This window comes from Equus asinus, chromosome 7 (assembly GCF_041296235.1).
Source record: "Equus asinus isolate D_3611 breed Donkey chromosome 7, EquAss-T2T_v2, whole genome shotgun sequence".
Classification (NCBI taxonomy): domain Eukaryota; kingdom Metazoa; phylum Chordata; class Mammalia; order Perissodactyla; family Equidae; genus Equus; species Equus asinus.
Genome location: NC_091796.1, coordinates 14,827,632 through 14,846,633, shown reverse-complemented (window position 1 = coordinate 14,846,633; position 19,002 = coordinate 14,827,632). Strand labels below are relative to the sequence as shown.

At 38.1% G+C, this 19,002-nt stretch overlaps 1 protein-coding gene across 1 annotated transcript in view; it reads left to right on the top strand.

Moving 5' to 3' along the window:
- Nucleotides 1-19,002, top strand: part of PHLPP1 (PH domain and leucine rich repeat protein phosphatase 1) — a 218,487-nt gene that overhangs the window by 160,511 nt on the left and 38,974 nt on the right. Inside the window, exons 7-10 of the mRNA XM_014843764.3 lie at nt 5,028-5,230; nt 7,283-7,343; nt 10,176-10,271; nt 14,337-14,492. Of these exons, the coding sequence (XP_014699250.3) occupies nt 5,028-5,230; nt 7,283-7,343; nt 10,176-10,271; nt 14,337-14,492 (516 nt within the window). The remainder of the gene's footprint in view (nt 1-5,027; nt 5,231-7,282; nt 7,344-10,175; nt 10,272-14,336; nt 14,493-19,002) is intronic.

The following is a 19,002-nucleotide window of genomic DNA, read 5'->3' as shown; positions in this document are numbered from 1 at the left end:
GACATCATTGAGCATCTCTCCTTCAATTTTTTTCTTTCCTTGGCTTCTCTAACTTAATATAATGTAATATATTGTAATCAATAAATATAATGCAGTCAGTAAATTAAATTATTTATTTAACTTATTTTTCCCTTTTCTCTGTTTAGGTGGCTCTGACCTTCATTTACAACAACACAAAACTTCACAAAATATAAAACTCATAATCTCTTGTTAGGCCTAAGTTTGACTAGAACCTCCACTCTCACCCCTTGCAAGAGCAGGGAGCCTGTATTTTGAATCCTGGTCACACTAAAGTCCAACTGAAAACCACTAGCATAATCCTTGCCACATCAAAGAGGCTCGATAATCATCTCTTAGTACGTGAGGTTCAGTTTTAGTTTCCAATGCACAAAGAACTTGTACATGAGGAGGAAGCTATTCTAAATTTCTCTTTCCTAAGGAAAGACAAGAGCCTGTCATGAGCTTGAGTTCCTGCAAAGCAACATATTGGGCTTAGGCCTTAATACTGACTTGCCCAATTTGATACTTTTTCAACCAAACTAGCCAGGGGTTGATGATCACATACTAGCCACATTAAATCTTGGGTGAGATACTTAAATGTCTCTGTGCAACTGTGTTCTTGTCTCTAAATTACGGTTAATAACAGAACCTAATTCATAGAGTTTTGGAAGGAATTGAGTTAAATGCCTCACCCTCCCAGCGAGTGGTATGTGTTGTTATCATCACCTGGTTGAGGACTCTTTCGTACTCACGGAATCTGCTCAGCTGTTGTTCTTGGCATCTTTATACCTCACCATTTGTCAAACGTGGTTCTTTCCTTGTTTACTACCCACTCTCCTCCCTGTTGGTAACCCCAGACCTTCACTCATACCTATTGAGTTTCATAGTATAAACCAGCATCATCTTTTGCCCCCGTTTCTTCTCCATTTGTGTAGTTTGGCCTAGGAAGCCCATTCATTCCAGTCCCACAGAGAATTGCTTGGCTTTACCTTTCCTCAGACTGATGGTATCAAGCTGTCATACCTAGAGAAGTGTTAGCAATAGGCAGACTTAGAATTCTTTTTTTTTTTTTTTGCAGGAAAAGAGTCTCCCTGAGTAACATCTGTTGCCAATCTTCCTCTTTTTTTCCTCCTTCCCAAAGCCCCACTGCATAGTTATATATCCTAGTGGTAAATTGTTCTGGTTCTTCTATGTGAACCACCGCTACAGCATGGCAACTGACAGACAGGTGGTGTGGTTCCGTGACCCGGAAGTGAACCCAGGGCGCTGAAGCCATGAGCGTCAAACTTTAACCACTAGGCCACCAGGGCTGGCTCTAGACCTAGAATTCTTAATTCAGGGAGTACAAATGGTAATAACTGATCTGACTTTGAGAACTTTTTGGAATGTGACAAAAAGTTTTGTCTTGTTAACTTTCTTTCTAAATTGTTAACATTATTTGCCTCTGAGTCCCTTGGATTTAGAAAACCTTCATATTCAAGAATTTAAGCCCTTTTTTATTTAGCCAGCCAGCAGTATAATGATGGTTGTATTGACCTCAGGTAACAAACATGAGAGGATTTCTGCATTACCTGGTACTTATAAGACGGCATCATTTCTCTTGATCCGAATTAGTTTACAAATAAGATCAATCTCTTATGTCTAGAAGTAACTTTTCTTATTAGGACCTTTATAAATTCTTCAGCTTTCCAGTTCTAATTGGGTCTTCTTAGATGAGATCAGTTGCAGGGTATTTAAATACCAGAGTAGACTTTGGACACTGTAAATGTTGAATGATCGGGAGTAGATAACTGCTTCCCTCCAGGCCACTGAGCTGGGGAGGGGGACGTCTGGTCAGATTTGTTTATTCTGCCTTAATATTTTAAATTGAAGCTAGTGGAAGGGGTGTTTCAGTTAGTTTGTATAAGCGGAAAGCTAGTTTTATTGATTTTTTTATTCCTTCAGATAGAAATGTTACATCAGATTAAAAGTGATCATTTAAGGTATAATACTCAACAAATATTAATTAACTAATCCACCTCTATAGCCATGTTCTCACACTTCTCACATACCCTGCACTCCTGAGAGCTCCTACATTCGCGCCTGAAATTCTCCCTGTGCTCTTCCTTTCAGTCCAAAGGCCATTCTGCTCTTCCTCGTGGACTGTTTTCTTCTCCCATTTGCATCTGTTAAATTCTGCCTACCCCTGGGATTCAGATAAGATGCTTCCTCTTCTGTAGCTTCTTTTTTGACCATACTCTGTATTTTATACGTCATTTATGGCACTTACCACATACTAGTATTGTTTATCCTTCATATTTTAAAGCGTATGTGATTTTCCTCACTAAATTACTTAATCTGCTGACAAACACCTTGCTTTATACATCTCTTGTTGACACAAGGTCATTGTCATCATCATCAACATAACCTTTCATGGTTTGCAAAGTACTGGCTCATATATTCATTTCATTTTCTCACCCGCTTTGTAGGACAAGGAAGGTATAATTCCTCGTTTTACAGATTAGAGTTAGAATTAACAGAAATGTTAGATGACTTACTCAAGGTCATATATGCAAAGTGTTGAGCAGCAAACTGGAAGTAGAACATATAATCCTCTCTGACGCTGCCGGTCTACACATGGTAAATGTTCAGTGAATATTTATGAAATAAATAAAATGGTTGTGTTAACCAAGGGGATTATTGGAAGGAAATTTTAACCACATTTTGCCTTTTTAAAAGTTTATCCTATGGGCCTGGCCTGGTGGTGCAGTGGTTAAGTGTACACATTCTGCTTTGGTGGCCCAGGGTTCGCCAGTTCAGATGCCGGGTAAGGACATGGCACCACTTGGCACGCCATGCTGTGGTAGGCATCCCACATATAAAGTAGAGGAAGACGGGCACAGATGTTAGCTCAGGGCCAGTCTTCCTCAGCAAAAAGAGGAGAATTGGCAGCAGAGAATTGGCAGCTCAGGGCTAATCTTCCTCAAGCAAAAAAAAGAAAAGGATTGGCAACAGATGTTAGCTGAGGGTGAATCTTCCTCTCACACTCAAAAAACTTTATCCTAAATCGTTGTATTATTATGTGAACCTGAAAGCTTTTGATATTTGAATCCTGATAAGACTTGGCAATTTAAACTGAATAGTTGGAGTATCTTCCCTCTCATTACAGATTTTCTTTTGTCTCCTTATTAAACCAACCCTTTAATTATTTTAATGTTAATACAATAATATTGTGGGGGGGAGCTATTTCAAATGAAGATGATGATGCCACATGAAGGTAATTTAAAGTATAGATTAGGGAGAACATGGGGCATTTTGTTAATTCCTGCAGTCTGCTGTATCCAAAATGAGATTTGTTTTTTCTTTTTATTCCGTATTCATATTCTAGTAATCTAGTGAGCATTTGGAAATAGGAAAATTGCTGGGTAGAGGCCAGTTTTTAAATCTTAAAACCTGGAATAAAAAAGAAGCAAAAAAAAAAAAAACACTGTTGGGGACATTGGAAGAGGTCTTATGCTATGTTTGCAGGTTGACAAATCCTGGCCCTTTGCTATCTGTTATCTGTCACTCATCCTTCTGTTTCAGTGGCTTTATGATATTGCTTTTAATAACTTGGTTACCATCATTTTATTTTTTCAAAGAGCAGAAAGTCACTACTGAGAACCTTTGGCTTTTTTCTAAGCTGCAGCCTTTATGTTAATGCTCTTCTAACCAAGTGCATGATCTCCACACTTTGTTGGCTTTGTCATGAGAAGTAGAGGGTTCTTGTTTGTTTGCTTGTAAAGGAGTTGGGCGTAGCCAGCAAACCAGGAATTGAGATTTTGATTTCATTTATTTTTCTCCCCTATGAAGCTAAATGTGTCTTTGTTATGTTGAATTATATATATATTGAATAGTAAGTCTCTCTTACTATTTACTTAAATCTTGGCAGCTTATCCTCTGCACCTTCAGTCTGTTCGCTCGCTAGTCCTCATGACTGAGCTTCTGCAGGTTTTCCCTGTGCCTTGCTGTATCCTAGACTTGTTGATCCTATCATTGTCTCTTGTTTTATGATTTCTCAGTGAATCCTAGATGCCAAATTTCAGTATTTTCTGCACTTTGCTCTTTCAAGCAATATTATTATCTTTTTTTTTTTTTGGTGAGGACAATATGCCCTGAGCTAACATCTGTTGCCAATCTTCCTTTTTTTTTTTAGATGTGTGTGTATATATATATATATATTTTTTTTTTTTGAGGAAGATTAGCCCTGAGCTAACACCTGCCACCAATCCTCCTCTTTTTGCTGAGGAAGAGTGGCCCTGAGCTAACATCCACGCCCATCTTTCTCTACTTTATATGTGGGACGCCTACCACAGCATGGCATGCCAAGTGCTGCCATGTCCGCACCTAAGGAACCCCGGGCCACCGAAGCAGAATGTGCGCACTTAACCGCTGCGCCACCGGGCCGGCCCCTCAAGCAATATTTTAAAGATGGAGATAATTTTGGTAATTAATCCTTGGTCCTGAACCAGTTGAAAATCCAGATATTTGCCTTCCTATCTCTGGTGCATATGTGGCTCCCATTCATTTTTTTCCCACAGTTCACCCTTTAATTCTGTCCTATGTCGCTGCTCATCTACCTGCTCACTCATCTTCTCTCCTTCCTTAAATATTCAGTGTAGTCGTAATGTGCTTAATGGGTTGTTCTGGGTTTTGTTTCTTGTGTTCTTTCAACCAAATTCTTTGGAAATAAATGTTTAAATGGATTTTTTTTCCTCTTGAAATGAATTAAAATGAAATCAATGTGCATGCTTCTCTTCCAGCCTTAGTGGTCTAAATTGTATTTCCGAATATATTGTCAAGGTTATGACCTTATGGAGTTATAGCTAAAAATAGCCAGAGAATCTGGCCAGTTAAGGAAGGCCTGATGATGAGATTAAAGAAATCATGGAGGACTATGAGATAGTGAGACTTGAGTCCCTTCTCATTACCTTACCATGTTAGGATGTGGCCATTTATTTATAGCATTGCAGTTAATTATGGTCTATTTGCATCCTTTTCCTCTCAAGACTGAACATACTTAGGAAGCTAATAGCAGATGAAGTGGACTTTCTCCAGCATGTCACTCAGCTTGATCTGCGCGACAATAAGCTTGGTGATCTAGATGCTATGATTTTCAACAACATTGAAGTTTTACACTGTGAAAGGAATCAACTGGTGACGTTAAACATCTGTGGCTACTTCCTGAAAGCGCTCTATGCCTCTTCTAACGGTATGTAACATAGACCACATCAAAGTTTCTCTTTTGGTTCCACGAATCTATCCAGTGCCATCCTGTCTGCCTCGCTTTGATTTTTCCTTCCTCATTTAGTCAAATAAGTGTCAAATTTTGCTAAGATAAAAATCATCAAAGAATAATGCTGGTTTGGTATTTAAAGGAATCAAAAAAGAAAATTTTATGGTTCCTAACTTGTTCTTCTCATATTGTGATATTTAGACAAGTTACTCCCACTTTTGATTTGGTTCCTCTGTTTGAAGGTGGGGGGTGAGCTGTTTCTTAGGCTGCCTTATTAAGACAGTAAATTTGGAATCTTGATTTAATACTGGAGAGTGAAAGTGAAGGGAAGGTCCCTTTTGGACTCCCTCAGGGTCTCAGATTTCATGTTCCACTAACAAAGGAACTCACCTTAAAAGAAAACTAAATTCTCTACCCTCAGGGGCACCACAAAGCAAGAGGCTTACTCATTTAATAAAATCTCTTCCTTAGAATTTGGAAATCATAGCAGTTCTAAAAAAGAAAAGGTCATATGGTCATGTTTGCTAAAGTGAAGATTCAATTCCCTACCATCAGACAACTGAATGAAAACAAATATTTACCCCTACAGGTTGAACAAATGCTCATGAAGCACTTGTTTTATGCATAGTGTACTGCATGAGCTCTAAAGGATGAGGGATTTTTTTTAATGAGTTTACTGTCATCTCACTGGAATCAAGCCAAACCTGAAATAGCTACAGGTCACTGAAGGGTTATAGGATTTGGTTTTGGTTTTTTTTTCTTTCTGCTTTTTCTCCCCAAATCCCCCCAGTACATGGTTGTATATTTTAGTTGTGGGTCCTCCTAGTTGTGACACATGGGACGCCGCCTCAGCGTGGCCTGATGAGTGGTGCCATGTCCACACCCAGGATCTGAGCCAGCGAAACCCTGAGCCACCGTAGTGGAGCGTGCGAACTTAACCACTCGGCCATGGGGCTTGCCCTGGGTTATAGGATTTGGATTGCCAGGAGCCACAGAGCCTGTTAAAGGGGGAAGAATCTGAATGTGGTTTCTTTGGCAGATGAGAGAAGACGGGATTCTGAACTCATAGGTGACTGCTGGAGAGTGTTAAGTAATTATGGGATGCATGGCTTAGAGTCAGATGGTGAATCTTTAAGTCAATACAGTAAGCTGTAGAGAACCAGTGGAGACTCCTAAGCAAAGGAGGCATGTGATGGAAGTGATGCTCTATGAAAGTGGTGCGCAGAGTGCTTTTATGGGAGAAGAGTGGAGTAATCCACTCCCCTGCTAATCCAGGTTATTGTAATGGTCTTCATGTGAGCTAACACGAATTTGCAGTCAGGACTACAGATGTTGATTGAGACTTATCTGCTCAGAGTTGGTACCTGAAACCATGGAAATAAGGTAACTGGAAAAGGGAAGAGAGCTGGTACCAAAAGTGGACTTACAAAACCCTCAGTTAGCCAGGGCCAGAGTGGGCAGTCAGATAGGAGCTGAACCTGTGAGTTACTTGGTAAGTGTTTAGAGAGGCAGCAGAACATCTAGAAACTACCCTCTCCGAGAAGCAAAGCCCTAGGTGGAGGGTGGTGTCACATTTCATACAGTTTTGAGAAGGGGTTTTCAGATTTGAGTAGAGGAAGTCAGTTGTGACCCTCAGGAGAGCTGTTTCCGTAGAGTGAAAAAGGTAAAAGCCAGGATGTGTTTGGATTTATGGAAGGAACCGTGAATGTTCAAAAAAACAGTATTCATACAGTTAATCTTCCAGATAAAATGTAACATGTATAATAAGAGGAGAGCCACAGTAAGTGGTTGAGAGAGAGGTCGGAAGGCAGAATGAGTGATTGATTTCAGTCTCTGAATAAGATCTTGTGATTAAATTAGAAGTTCTCTGTACTTTCCTGTAGTTTCAAAGTTGAACAAACGGATGTATTGTACTTCCTAATCTAAACAAACAATGGAGAATAAAGCACAGTAATGATATTCTACATACAAAAAGAGTCTCTGTGTCACTTGAATGGTAATGTTTTTGTGTTTTTTTCCACCTCCTAGAACTTGTTCAACTTGATGTTTACCCAGTTCCGAATTATCTGTCCTACATGGACGTTTCAAGGTAAGAAGCCAAGTGCTAGAGTGCCCTTCAGTCTGCCTGAAAGTTATTAGTTAATTCTGTCTGAGCTTATGCATAAGAACTTTTTATATATTTTGAAGGTAAGTAATAAAAAATTCAGTCATTTTTACTTACCCTCTAAAAATGTCTGTAAATATCTGTTAGTTAAAATACTACATTTTGTATACTGTAGTTCAAACCAGAAGAATCAAGGTGTCTGTGTGAACACCAATTTGAATGCCAGGTTTGTGTTTGAAAGATTAATGAGTTGAGGGTCATATGGCTGGAAGGTCCAGTAGTTCTTTAATTATGCTAACCAAATCTTCATGTCTTTCCCTCAAATGATATTAATTTCATTTTAAAAAATATTGTTCTGTATCTATTTGATTTTTTTCCCTTCTTTTACATACATCTCCTTGCTCAGTAGACCTTAGAAAGTCGTGACTAAGCCCACCAAAGTAGGATTTCTGTACAGCCTGCTCACTTTCCTCAGCTCATTTGCTGGTAGGCTGACCATCTCACCTTTTACACAAATTCACTGCTGTAGTGTGTCATATTTATTCCAGTTCCCACAAATATCATAGAGACTTTTTCCTGAAGGCACAAAGCATGTGTTTACACAAATTAGACTTTAATCATCTTAACGCACTGAAATTGGGGAAACTCACTTTTAGCATAATTCCAAAGGAAATACACCAAATTTTCTGAACAATCACAGTGCGTAGGAGTATGCAGCCCTCTCAACATGACAACTGTTAACTCGGTTCAGTGTGTAAAATCTGATACAACTGCTATGTAATATGTCAAGTGCATAATTTGCCTTTAGTCATGAAAGTGCACAAACCTAGTTATTTTACTAATATTCTCAATCATAACTGTGTGAGAATTTGTCAGAATCTAGCTACTGTGAGAATTATTAAAATTACAATTTTATTAGAAATTTATAATTATAAAATCGTTTATGAGTAGTGCTTTATGCATTTCCTACTAAATTCATGTTGGATAGTTTTGTTTGATGAACTTGAAGTCAGACATTACCTGATTAAGTTCTTTTTTTTTCTGTCAGCATCGAATGTTATCTATAGCCTTTAAATTAAAGACCAGTGCAGGAGTGGTGTTTGCATACATGGGTGCATATAATTATCTTGAACAGATTTCTTCTCGCCAGGTGGCCATAGAGTGAATCTATTTCCCTTTCAATTATAGGATGTAATTGCAAATGGTACCCCTTGAAGCCCCTAAGTGAGACTGGATTGGAAACTATTGTGTCTTGCTTGTCCCTGAATTCTGCCACTTAAATGCTGTTCATCTTTCTTTTGTAACTCTCATGTCCCCAGAATCCTCACTGTAACATGCTCTGCCTCATCCACCTCCCTCTATGTAGGACTTTTTCTTAGAAAATCTCTGCTTCCCCTCACATAGCTCTCAGGATTTCACCCTCCTCCTTTTGTGTGAGTATTTGTGTTAGCTAAAGGAACTGGGCTGTCACTCATCATAGTGTTTCCTAGGTCCTTAGAGTTCCTCAGGTTCAAAGTTCCAGGCTATTTTATCACTTATAGTAGTTTTGTTACTATATATTAAGATTGCTTATACTCAAGGATGCTTTCACTCTCCTATCTTATTGAGATGTTAACTCAATAAGAATAGGTTGGTTAACTATTAGAAAATAAAATAATTATGTGTGTCGATCTTTAGGACTTCAAAGCCAGAACTGTGTGCGCCTATGTAGACACTAAGCAGAAAGTAATGCCTTCTTTTCTGTAGTTTAATTAAAAAGTTGATTTAATAGTAAAAACTTTTACTCTCATATTGTCCTTGTTCCAAGCATCATATTTTCACAGAATTGTTCATCTGTTTTTAAAGAATTGTGATCATATATACCCTTTTAGATTCTTTGTTCCTGGTCATTTCACATATTTAAAAAAGAAGGTAAGGGACTGGCCCAGTGGCATAGTGGTCAAGTTCACGTGCTCTGCCTCTGCAGCCTGGGGTTTCTGGGTTTGGGTCCTGGATGCAGACCTATGCACCGCTTGTCAAGCCAAGGTGTGGTGGCGTCCTGTATACAAAAAGAGAAGATTGGCACAGATGTTAGCTCAGGGCCAATCATCCTCACCAAAAAAAAAAGAGAAGAAGGTAAAAGGCTAATAGCTGTTTATGACTAGGGAGACATTCAAATATAGTAGATTTGTATAAGAAGTGGTCAATTCATTTAATAATTAAAATCATCATTAGTTTAGTTCACTTGTTTCTGGTAATTGAAATTACCATCTAATGCCTAAGTAGATGTTTTCAAATAAGTAATTCTGAGTCTTGAGGGTCAGTGTACCTTTTCACCGCTGCCATTTCTTTCCATTTATCTATGGCTATGCTTTTGTGTTAGCTACTGGATTTGAGAATTATTTTAATGTTAAGGGCAAAAATGTAAATTGGAAAATAAAACTTTTATGTCATTTGACTGTTTGACTTGACTGGAACTGTGTGTGTGTGTGTGTGTGTGTGTCTGTTTTCCAGTGTAAGATATCCTCTCCCTAAATTGGAATGTGTTTGTCGACTTTTTAGGATAGCAGTTCTGAGGATTAGACTTTTTTTGGGGACTTTAGAGATGATGCAAATGTTATAACTATGTCCTTTCCTACTTTTTCTTTATTTCTTATTCCCTATCATAGTTCATTTTGCTTCTAGATTAAAGTGAATACACATCCTTTTGATTTATACTCACTACACTTTGGTATTTCATTTGAAGTTTTATTTATTCTATGTAATTATTTTGAGTTTCAAACCATATTTTAGGCCAAATTCCAATCAAAGAAAAAAAATTGTTTATTTTATATTTAGGAACCGCTTAGAAAACGTGCCTGAGTGGATATGTGAAAGTCGAAAGCTGGAAGTTTTGGATATTGGCCATAATCAAATATGTGAACTTCCTGCACGGTGAGTATTACAGATCAAATTAGAGAATCCCCAATTAGATAAAGCAATTAAAAATTTGCTGATTCAATGTTTAACTTGTTATTATGAACCTGTAAAGAGTTTGTTTGAAAACCTTTTAGCATCTTTTAAAGCCTCATGTGGTATCTTCACATTATGGAATTTCTTCATGCAGCTAAGAGTAGAGTGAGGCTTTGACTCTCAGCCCGACCTTTCAAAGCCATGCAGGAGGCGTGGCTGGTGAAAATGTATAAATAAGCCAAAAGAAATGTTAAAGAACTCAACAAACAGTATAATTGGTTCACCTCTGTAATCTTAATTTTTTCATAATCTACCCCTTCTGTTTGTTAACTGAACATGTCTACCTTATCCACAAATAATTTTTGGTTTTCCTTAAACATAACTTTGATAAAAAAAAGATTATTGGGTTATTAATTAGAAAGAGCAAACTAGATTCTGTTTTTCTTAAAGTGAAATTTGGAGTAGAAGGTCTAAGAACATGTCTTTGCTTGTCTTCTCTCTTTTAACATGTGTTACTGTTTTTATTTCATAATTTTCACTTTAATAGCAAGATTTGTAAAATAGCCATGTGATGATGTCTTGTGTCCATAGATACAAATATCTTCACGTTGACTGATTGTGGCACAAAACATTATTGGGCTGGTAGTGACTAGCCATACAATTAATAACCAAAAGAGTACTCTCTGCCAGTGCTGTCCTGTAGAACTTTCTGTGATGATTGAAATGGTCTATATCTGTGCTGGCCAGTACAATATCCACTAGCCACATGTGACTACCAAGCACTTGAAATGTGACCAGTGTGACTGAGGAATGGAATTTTAAGTTTTATTTAATTTTAATTACTTTAAATTTGAATAGCCGTTTGTGGCTAGTGACTGCTACGCCGCCGGTCTAGCTATTTCTTCCATTCTCAGCCAATCACTGAACAGAGGAAGTCAGTTGTTTTTAACTGTATATAGTCAAATATATCCATGAAAATATTGTAAAAATCTATCACTAATTTGGAGTAAACTTTTACTTTGGGTGCACGCTCTTTAAAGGTATACGATCAGTATGCCTCTATTCGTTTGTAAAGAACAAAGATTATGAAATATACGTGCTTAGTAAGTCTAGCAATTGTGTTAGAGTTCAGCTATCCAATATGGTAGCCACTAGCCATTAGCCAAGGGGCTATTGAGCACTTGAAATGTGACTAGTCCTAACTGAGAAGTGCTGAATTGTAAAGTATATTCTGGATGCAAAATATCTCAATAACATTGTATATTAATTACATGTTAAAATAATACTTTGGATATATTGGGTCAAATAAAAAGTACTATGAGAATTCATTTACCTGTTGCTTTTCACTTTTTTTAATGTGGCTACCAGAAAATTTAAAATTAAATGTGTAGCTTATATTATATTTCTGTTGGATAACATTGTGTTACACTATAGCTCTCATAAAAGAAATCTGAATTACATTTTCAATCCCTGGACAGCTGATTAATTTTACTTTGTTCCTCAGCCATGCGTTATATCTATAAATTCAATCCATTTGAAAATGCTTTCCGCTTTAGAGTTTTATGTTGACTGAGCATTTAGGTGACCCAGTGCAGCCCATCACCATTATCAAGAGAAGGACTTTGGTGATGTGCCCTGTGGACAACATTGCATGTGTGTGTGTGTGAGAGAGAGAGAGACCCTTTTAGGAGACAAACAGCAAAAAATGAAAACAGGCTATCACTAATGGGAAAAAACAATTTGTTGAAAAAATCTTTTACTGTTATCTTTCCTTCCATTATCTCTCTTCTCTTCCCTACTTTGACCTCCCCAATCCAACAGATACAGCACATTGGAGTCTAAAGCCTCAGTTTCACTGTAGGCTGCAACAAAGATACTGTATATGCAAACCAACAATTGAATAAATACAAGATAACTGATATTTTATCCAGTTTTTCCCAAAGTTAATTAATCTTTGATTTGCTCTGCATTAGTACAGGCTTTTTTAGGATCTAAACAAATGCTTATTCAAAGCAAATTCCAAATGCTCTGTTGTGAAGGAATTTAAACAATGTTTGTTTGTGTGTGTGTGTTTTTAACACGTGGAACAAAAACAATATGTATTGTTTTCTCATTTGTGGTGGTGTTTAGTTGCACACTTTGTATCAGCCCTGTCATTGATCTAGTTCTCAGGCAAGACAGTGAGTCATTAGAATTTGATTTAATATTCAAGCTTTGTTTATCTAAGTGAACTGTGAAGGGTTTGACCAAACAAATTAGTATTTAGAAGTGGAAATGTATTCAAATGAAAAGAAACTATTTTAATGCTTACACAGTATCCAAAAGAATTGAACTATCCAATAATTAGCACTTAATACTCATCCTGTAGTTATCAAGTCTAGATTTTTATTTGGAAAAATCAAAATAAAGATTTTTTCACATCTTTCAGTTATCCATCTATTTAAGGTGAAGTGTGTGTGTTTTTGTGTGTGTGAATAATAAATAACCCTATTCTACCCTCTAAGAATTCTAAATTGTACCCTAGGCCCAGCAAGACAGTAAAATTGGTGAACCAAATCCTGAATTATTGGGTTGAGGTGACCGTTACAGAGACTGCCCCCTGTGATAACTGTGACTGAATAGCAGTCCTGGATGGTCTGTCTTGTCACACTGATGCTTAAAACTGTGAAGTCAGGCATGTCAAATATCATTAATGGTAACCCGTGGTGTGACAGCATGGAGACAGGTTGCTAGGGTCTTTAAAAGCAAAGAGTCTAGTTTTGATATTGAAAGTGAGTAAAGTTATAGCTGTAATGGAGGTGATTTTAACAACTTTGGATGTCACTGAGTGAGGTCAGAATGGTCGAAAGCAGGAGGTAGATGAGGAAGACTCGTTCTTTGACAGCAGTGGAGAAGAAATCTTATTCCAAAGTGGTCCCGATGCAAAAAACAACCACACTTTTCCATTGCCCAGATTTCTGTGTTTAAACACAGGGCCTGTTTTATTCCGTACAACTTTTGAAGTCTCCACTAGTCATAGAGCAGATTTACATTAGATTAACAAGAATTTATCATATGTTGCAGTTTTGATGACCCATGAGAGAAAACAGCCAAGCTCCCAAACAGCTCCTTGAGGCTCAAAAGAAAATAGCGGATTAAGTGCCTTGTATTGTCCTTAGAAGGGAGTCTCCACTTGGGTCTGGGATTAAACCAACCAGAAAACAAAAATATACAGATTTAGGGAAGTGATGAAAGGGAGAAATAATTATGATTATGAAATGCAACTGAGGAAAAATATAACATTTTATCAGTTGGCATTTGTAAAAGTTTAATTGGATAAAAGAATTCTTATTTAATGTGGATCCTGTAGGTAAAAAACTTGATTCAGAATCTATTGTGGGTAAAATACCCCTGTTCCAGGCTGCCACAAGACAGACACATCCCTACCTCGAGAAGCCTACAGCCTCATACAGCTTGCCTGGAAGTCTAACAAGATTAGACTGCTCTCCTCGGCATCTGCTCCTATGAAACTGGTTTTTTTCTTTCACTAAATGAAGCTTCTTTGTTAAATATCCCTTTTTATTGTTCTTCCTGCCCTTTTTTTAAAGTATGGAAAGTATTGAAATGTGAACAGCTCCAAGTTTGAGTTATGTTAAAATGAGTTTTCAGTTGCTCTGAATGGATTTGTTTGGTTTTTTTTTTTTAAAGATTGGCACTTGAGCTAACAACTGTTACCAATCTATTTTTTTTTCTTTCTGCTTTTTCTCCCCAAATCCCCCCAGTACATAATTGTATATTTTAGTTGTGGGTCCTTCTGGTTGTGGCATGTGGGACACCGCCTCAGCATGGCCTGATGAGCGGTGCCACGTCTGCACCCAGGATCCAAACCAGCGAAACCCTGGGCCGCTGAAGCGGTAGACACAAACTTAACCCCTCGGCCACAGGGCCGGCCCCTGACTTTATGTTTTTTGGAGAGAGAATTTTAAGTGCTTTCCTAGTGCTATTCGTTTTTTAATCTTTATCCCAAATTAGCTGTAAGTCATTTTGTCTTTGTCTCTTTTTGCACAGCTTATTTTGTAATAGTAGTCTCCGGAAACTACTGGCAGGACACAACCAGCTGACGAGGCTTCCTGAAAGGCTAGAAAGAACCTCAGTGGAGGTCTTGGATGTGCAACACAACCAGCTCCTGGAGCTACCACCGAACCTTCTGATGAAGGCGGACAGGTAAAGCGGCTTGTTTGTTTTGGTTATTCATCTGAGTTGTACAATGCTCCCTCGTTAGCATTCTTGTCTTATAGAGACCATTTCTGATTATCTGTCGATCCTGGATTTAAGAAGAAAATGGTTTTGCCGGCCACTTCTCTTACCATTTTGTAGGGGATGGAGGCGGAGGTTATCCTATAGAGTGTTCATTAATTTCTCTCCTTTCTGGTGAGAAGTGGGTTGAGTTGCTTATAAGTGTGTGTTGTGAGGGTGTAGGAATAAAACAGGGGTGAGAAGTGTGCTCCTGTATTGCTGCCTGGTCAGAACGGATGCAGGCTGCACCAGGCTCAGCTGAATTATCTTACGATTCTCTGTCCTTGCTTTCACATATTTTGTGACTTTGGGTGACAGAGATAGATTTTCCTAGAGTTTGCTTAGTTATCTTGTTTTTTTGTTTGTTAAACCAGTTGTTCTTATCTTTACCACAGTTTTTCCCTTGCATTTAAATAAGTTATTTTCTTTTGAACAAACAGTATTTTCCTAAATAAATGGTTTCACTAAGTATTTAAAGAAATTGTTTTGATTTGAAGGAGAGGTTAGTTTAATCATTAAGTGAAATCTATTTTTTGTGAAAATTTGCCACATGCAGTACTATTTTTAAAGAAAGCTTTAAGTAAGTGTAACTGTTAACTGACTTTGGAACGTCTTGTTTGCTTCAGGTCCCTTGTGCGTTATACTAAAATGCTTATATCATGGTGGCCTGAATCCTTTTAGTTTCACCCTCAGCATCTTGCACTGTGTCTGGAATAAAGCAAAGTGCTCAACAAATATTTGTTTAAAGAACAATAGAATATTTAAGGAATCTTAAATACTACCTTCATTCTTGGATTTGCATTGCTTTTCTTCTTCTCCTTTTCCTTTTTTAAAAAATCTTTTTATCAAGATATAACTTATAGTCAAAAAAAGTACACAGCTCTTGGGGCCGGCCTGGTGGCATAGTGGTTAACTTGACGCGCTCCACTTTGGCAGCCCAGGGTTCATGGGTTTGGATCCCAGTCGTGGACCTACACACTGCTCATCAAGCCACGGTGAGATAGTGCCCCACATACAAAATAGAGGAAGATTAGGACAGATGTTAGCTCAGGGACAATCTTCCTCTCCAAAAAAAAAGGATACACAGCTCTTAAGCCTACTCCTCAGTGAACTTTTACATATGTATATAACACTGTAGCCATCACCTGGATCAGGGCAGAGAACATTCTAGCACCTCTTTCCTTTTCCTTTGGTTTTGTTTTCCTCATTTTCAAAAAACATTTATTCTCTGTACTTAACATAAGTTACAATGAATTCCTACTGGAATAATTATAGAGAAATAATGGAATTGTGAGAAAATTGTATTGTTACGTTGTAATTGACCAGTGCTATATCATTCCTGTGGAAAAAAGAGCAATGTGTCAAGGTCATTTAAAGAGTTGTTCTTACTTTCGCATTCATATCAAAGTACAGTGCACAGCTTATGGGTAACTCTAGACATGTGTTTTTTGTTGCTATGAACATTATAGGATTCGATTTCTTCCCCTGTGGAGAATTCCAAGTTATGTTGTAACCTTGTGTTTTCTTTCGTAAGGCTAACTAAGCAAAATTTGGGTGCAGTTTTACAATGAGAATCCACTTGTTTTCCTACAGAGAGTCTACACTGAATCTACAGAAACAAATAGATGGATTCAGGTTTTAGGAGTCTTTGAGTGAGATAAAACCGTTTCTGAATCTGGTCAAGTCTGATAAGTTCATGGCTAATAAAGCAGGCAAATAATGCTGGAGCTCTGCAATAGATAATAATCATTATTTCTGAGGATTTGACTTTAAAAGGACAATTCTCTGCATTTGTCATTCTCTAAAGGCAATCAGGAAGCGGCGATTGAATCTTCTTGGTGCCTGAAAACCAGGGTAGATCTGAAAACATGTCCCTGAGGGAGTATAATCGAGGAGACTGTGTTTTAACAAGGATTTGAGCTGGGCAACTATAATTTAGATTGTTCCCAAGAGATTCTGCTGACTCCCAGGGTGCAGAACCACTGCGTGAACTGTTGACTTTGTGACCGTGGGCAGGGCACTCTAAATCTTGGTTTTCCCATGCTACATGTTTCGTACTGTTCCCAGATGGAATCTCTAAGTTGGAAAAGGAAGGATTGCATGAACTGGAATATTTCTAGTAATGCAACATGGAAAAATTAGCACCTGAGTTGAGCCAGTGAAAGAGGACAGTGCTGTCATAGAGAACAGTAAAAGCTGAGCAAAAGTGTAAGCTAAAGGCGTTTAGGCAGAAATTCCTATAGTCTGAATAGATGGGCCTATCCAGAGCCAACTGCACTTTGGAAAATAGGGGCGGTTGTCAGAGGAGTTAGCCAGCCTCTGTAGATCTTGGGAGGAGGGCAGACCGGCTAAAGGTATTTCTGGCACAGGAAAGTTGGGTGGGGCTGGGTGAATTAAAAAGAGTAAGAATCTGGCTTTTTCTTAATGAGAGAAAAGCAAATGAACAAGAAGGCTGAAATAAACTTTTTCAAGAAGGCATATTCCAGTGCCTTTGTTTTCCAACCACTGTAATAGCCACATCTCCAGCATAGTGTAGCAACTGATCTTAATAGCCACGACTCTGAATCAGAAAGAAAAGTGGAGAGGTTTGGTTCTCCCAGGCAGATCGGATTATGAAGAGGGTGGGGTAAAGTTGATTAGCTCTTTTTTGAACGACTTTCTTGTAGTATTTCACTTGTTGGAAGACACAAAACACAGAAGATTTTATAATGATTCTCACAAAACTATTTACTACTTGTTAAAGAGTTAATACTTCTTTCCAAAACCTAAATAATGGAGGTTTTATGTACCTAAATTAAAAGCAAAAACAGCTTTTTATTGAGAGATAATTTACCTTCAGGAAAATGTAGAGAGATTGTCTGTTTGGTTGGATGAGTTTTGGGGGAAGAAATAAACTAGTACTGACAGTTGTGAGAGCAGGTTAACCCAGAAAACACGAAGTTTAAAATATTAAAGAGGATTTCTGAGGAAGGAGTCTTTGTGACAAGCTTCTTGCAGGTGGGCCAGTTGTGATTTGTTCTGGTGTACTCAGTTCAGGACAGCCGACATCTTCCGGGCTGAATAAGTTGAAGTCCTGGTGTCGGGTGCTGCAGGGGGTTGGAAATGACTGACAGGTGTTACTCTCAGGGAGTTTACACTCTAATGCTGAGTCTAAAATAACTACACAATAAGCCGTAATAAAAGGGGTGTTTGAGAGGGTGAAAAAGCAGGAAACTGAAATGTGTGGTTTTGATTTAGGCTCCTGGTGTGAAGAAGAGCACTTTGTTCTGTGATACAGAGCTGTGTGTTTGGCAGATAGCTTCGGGCAGCCGTGACACTTTGCTTCAGTCCTCCTTCCATTCAGTCTGCTCCATAATACAAATCTTAAGAATATCTAGATGCTTCCTTTTTCATATCTTTTATGGTAATAAGTTATTATTACCAGTTTTTGTTTGGTTATATAACTGAGGAAAGGGTCTGAATACAAGTCTTCATAAGTTAAAAATAGTGCTGAGGCCGGCCCCATGGCGAGTGGTTGAGTTCACGTGCTCTGCTTCGGCAGCCCAGGGTTTTGCCGGTTCGGATCCTGGGTGCAGACATGGCACCTCTCATCAAGCCATGCTGAGGCAGCGTCCCACACAGCACAACCAGAAGGACCTATGCCTAGAATATACAACTATGTACTGGGGGGCTTCGAAGAGGAGAAGAAAAAAAAGAAAAAGATTGGCAAAAGATGTTAGCTCAGGTGGCAATCTTAAAAAAGTAAAAATTTAAAAAATAAATTAAAAAATGGTGTGGTTCATGCTCCAAGTAGAACTTGTGCTTGGAAACAAGAGAACTGTCAGGAAAACACATGTTATTGGACAAAGAGCTAAAGAATGAACTTAGACTCTCTTTCTTGGGAGTTTTTCTTAATTCTTAATCTTGCCTGCTAAAACCAGTGTCATGGTTTTAATTACATGATCTTGTCTATTAAGTTTTACAGGTTTAGAATGCTGTGTATTAATCTGCATCACCTGGTAGCAGGAAGGCATTTGGTAACCAAACAGGGGAATCTGCTTCAAGTTATATGACTTTTAGAAGTACCTTTATCTTCCTCTGAAAACTTAGGCTAATTTTATTAAAATTCTTGTGACTTGAATCAGCAATTTCAGTTTATGAGTTTACTTTCCACATTCATCTTTGAGTTTTGTTTATTTTGACTTGCTTTTCACTGGCAGCTCAAAAACTGTAGACAGATGTGAAATATGATGGACCATACGTTGCTGAGAAGTTGACTGTGATTTTGCATCTTATGTTCAGAGCGGGATTGGTTCTGTGGGGTGAACTGGAGGATATTCTAACCTGGATCTTACTGGCCTTGATCTCTCATCCAACCTCTTTTTGCTTAGAGTTAAGGATTTTCTTGATGGAAACCCCCCCAAAGAGTTTCACATAATCAGTTTTCATCAACAGATGG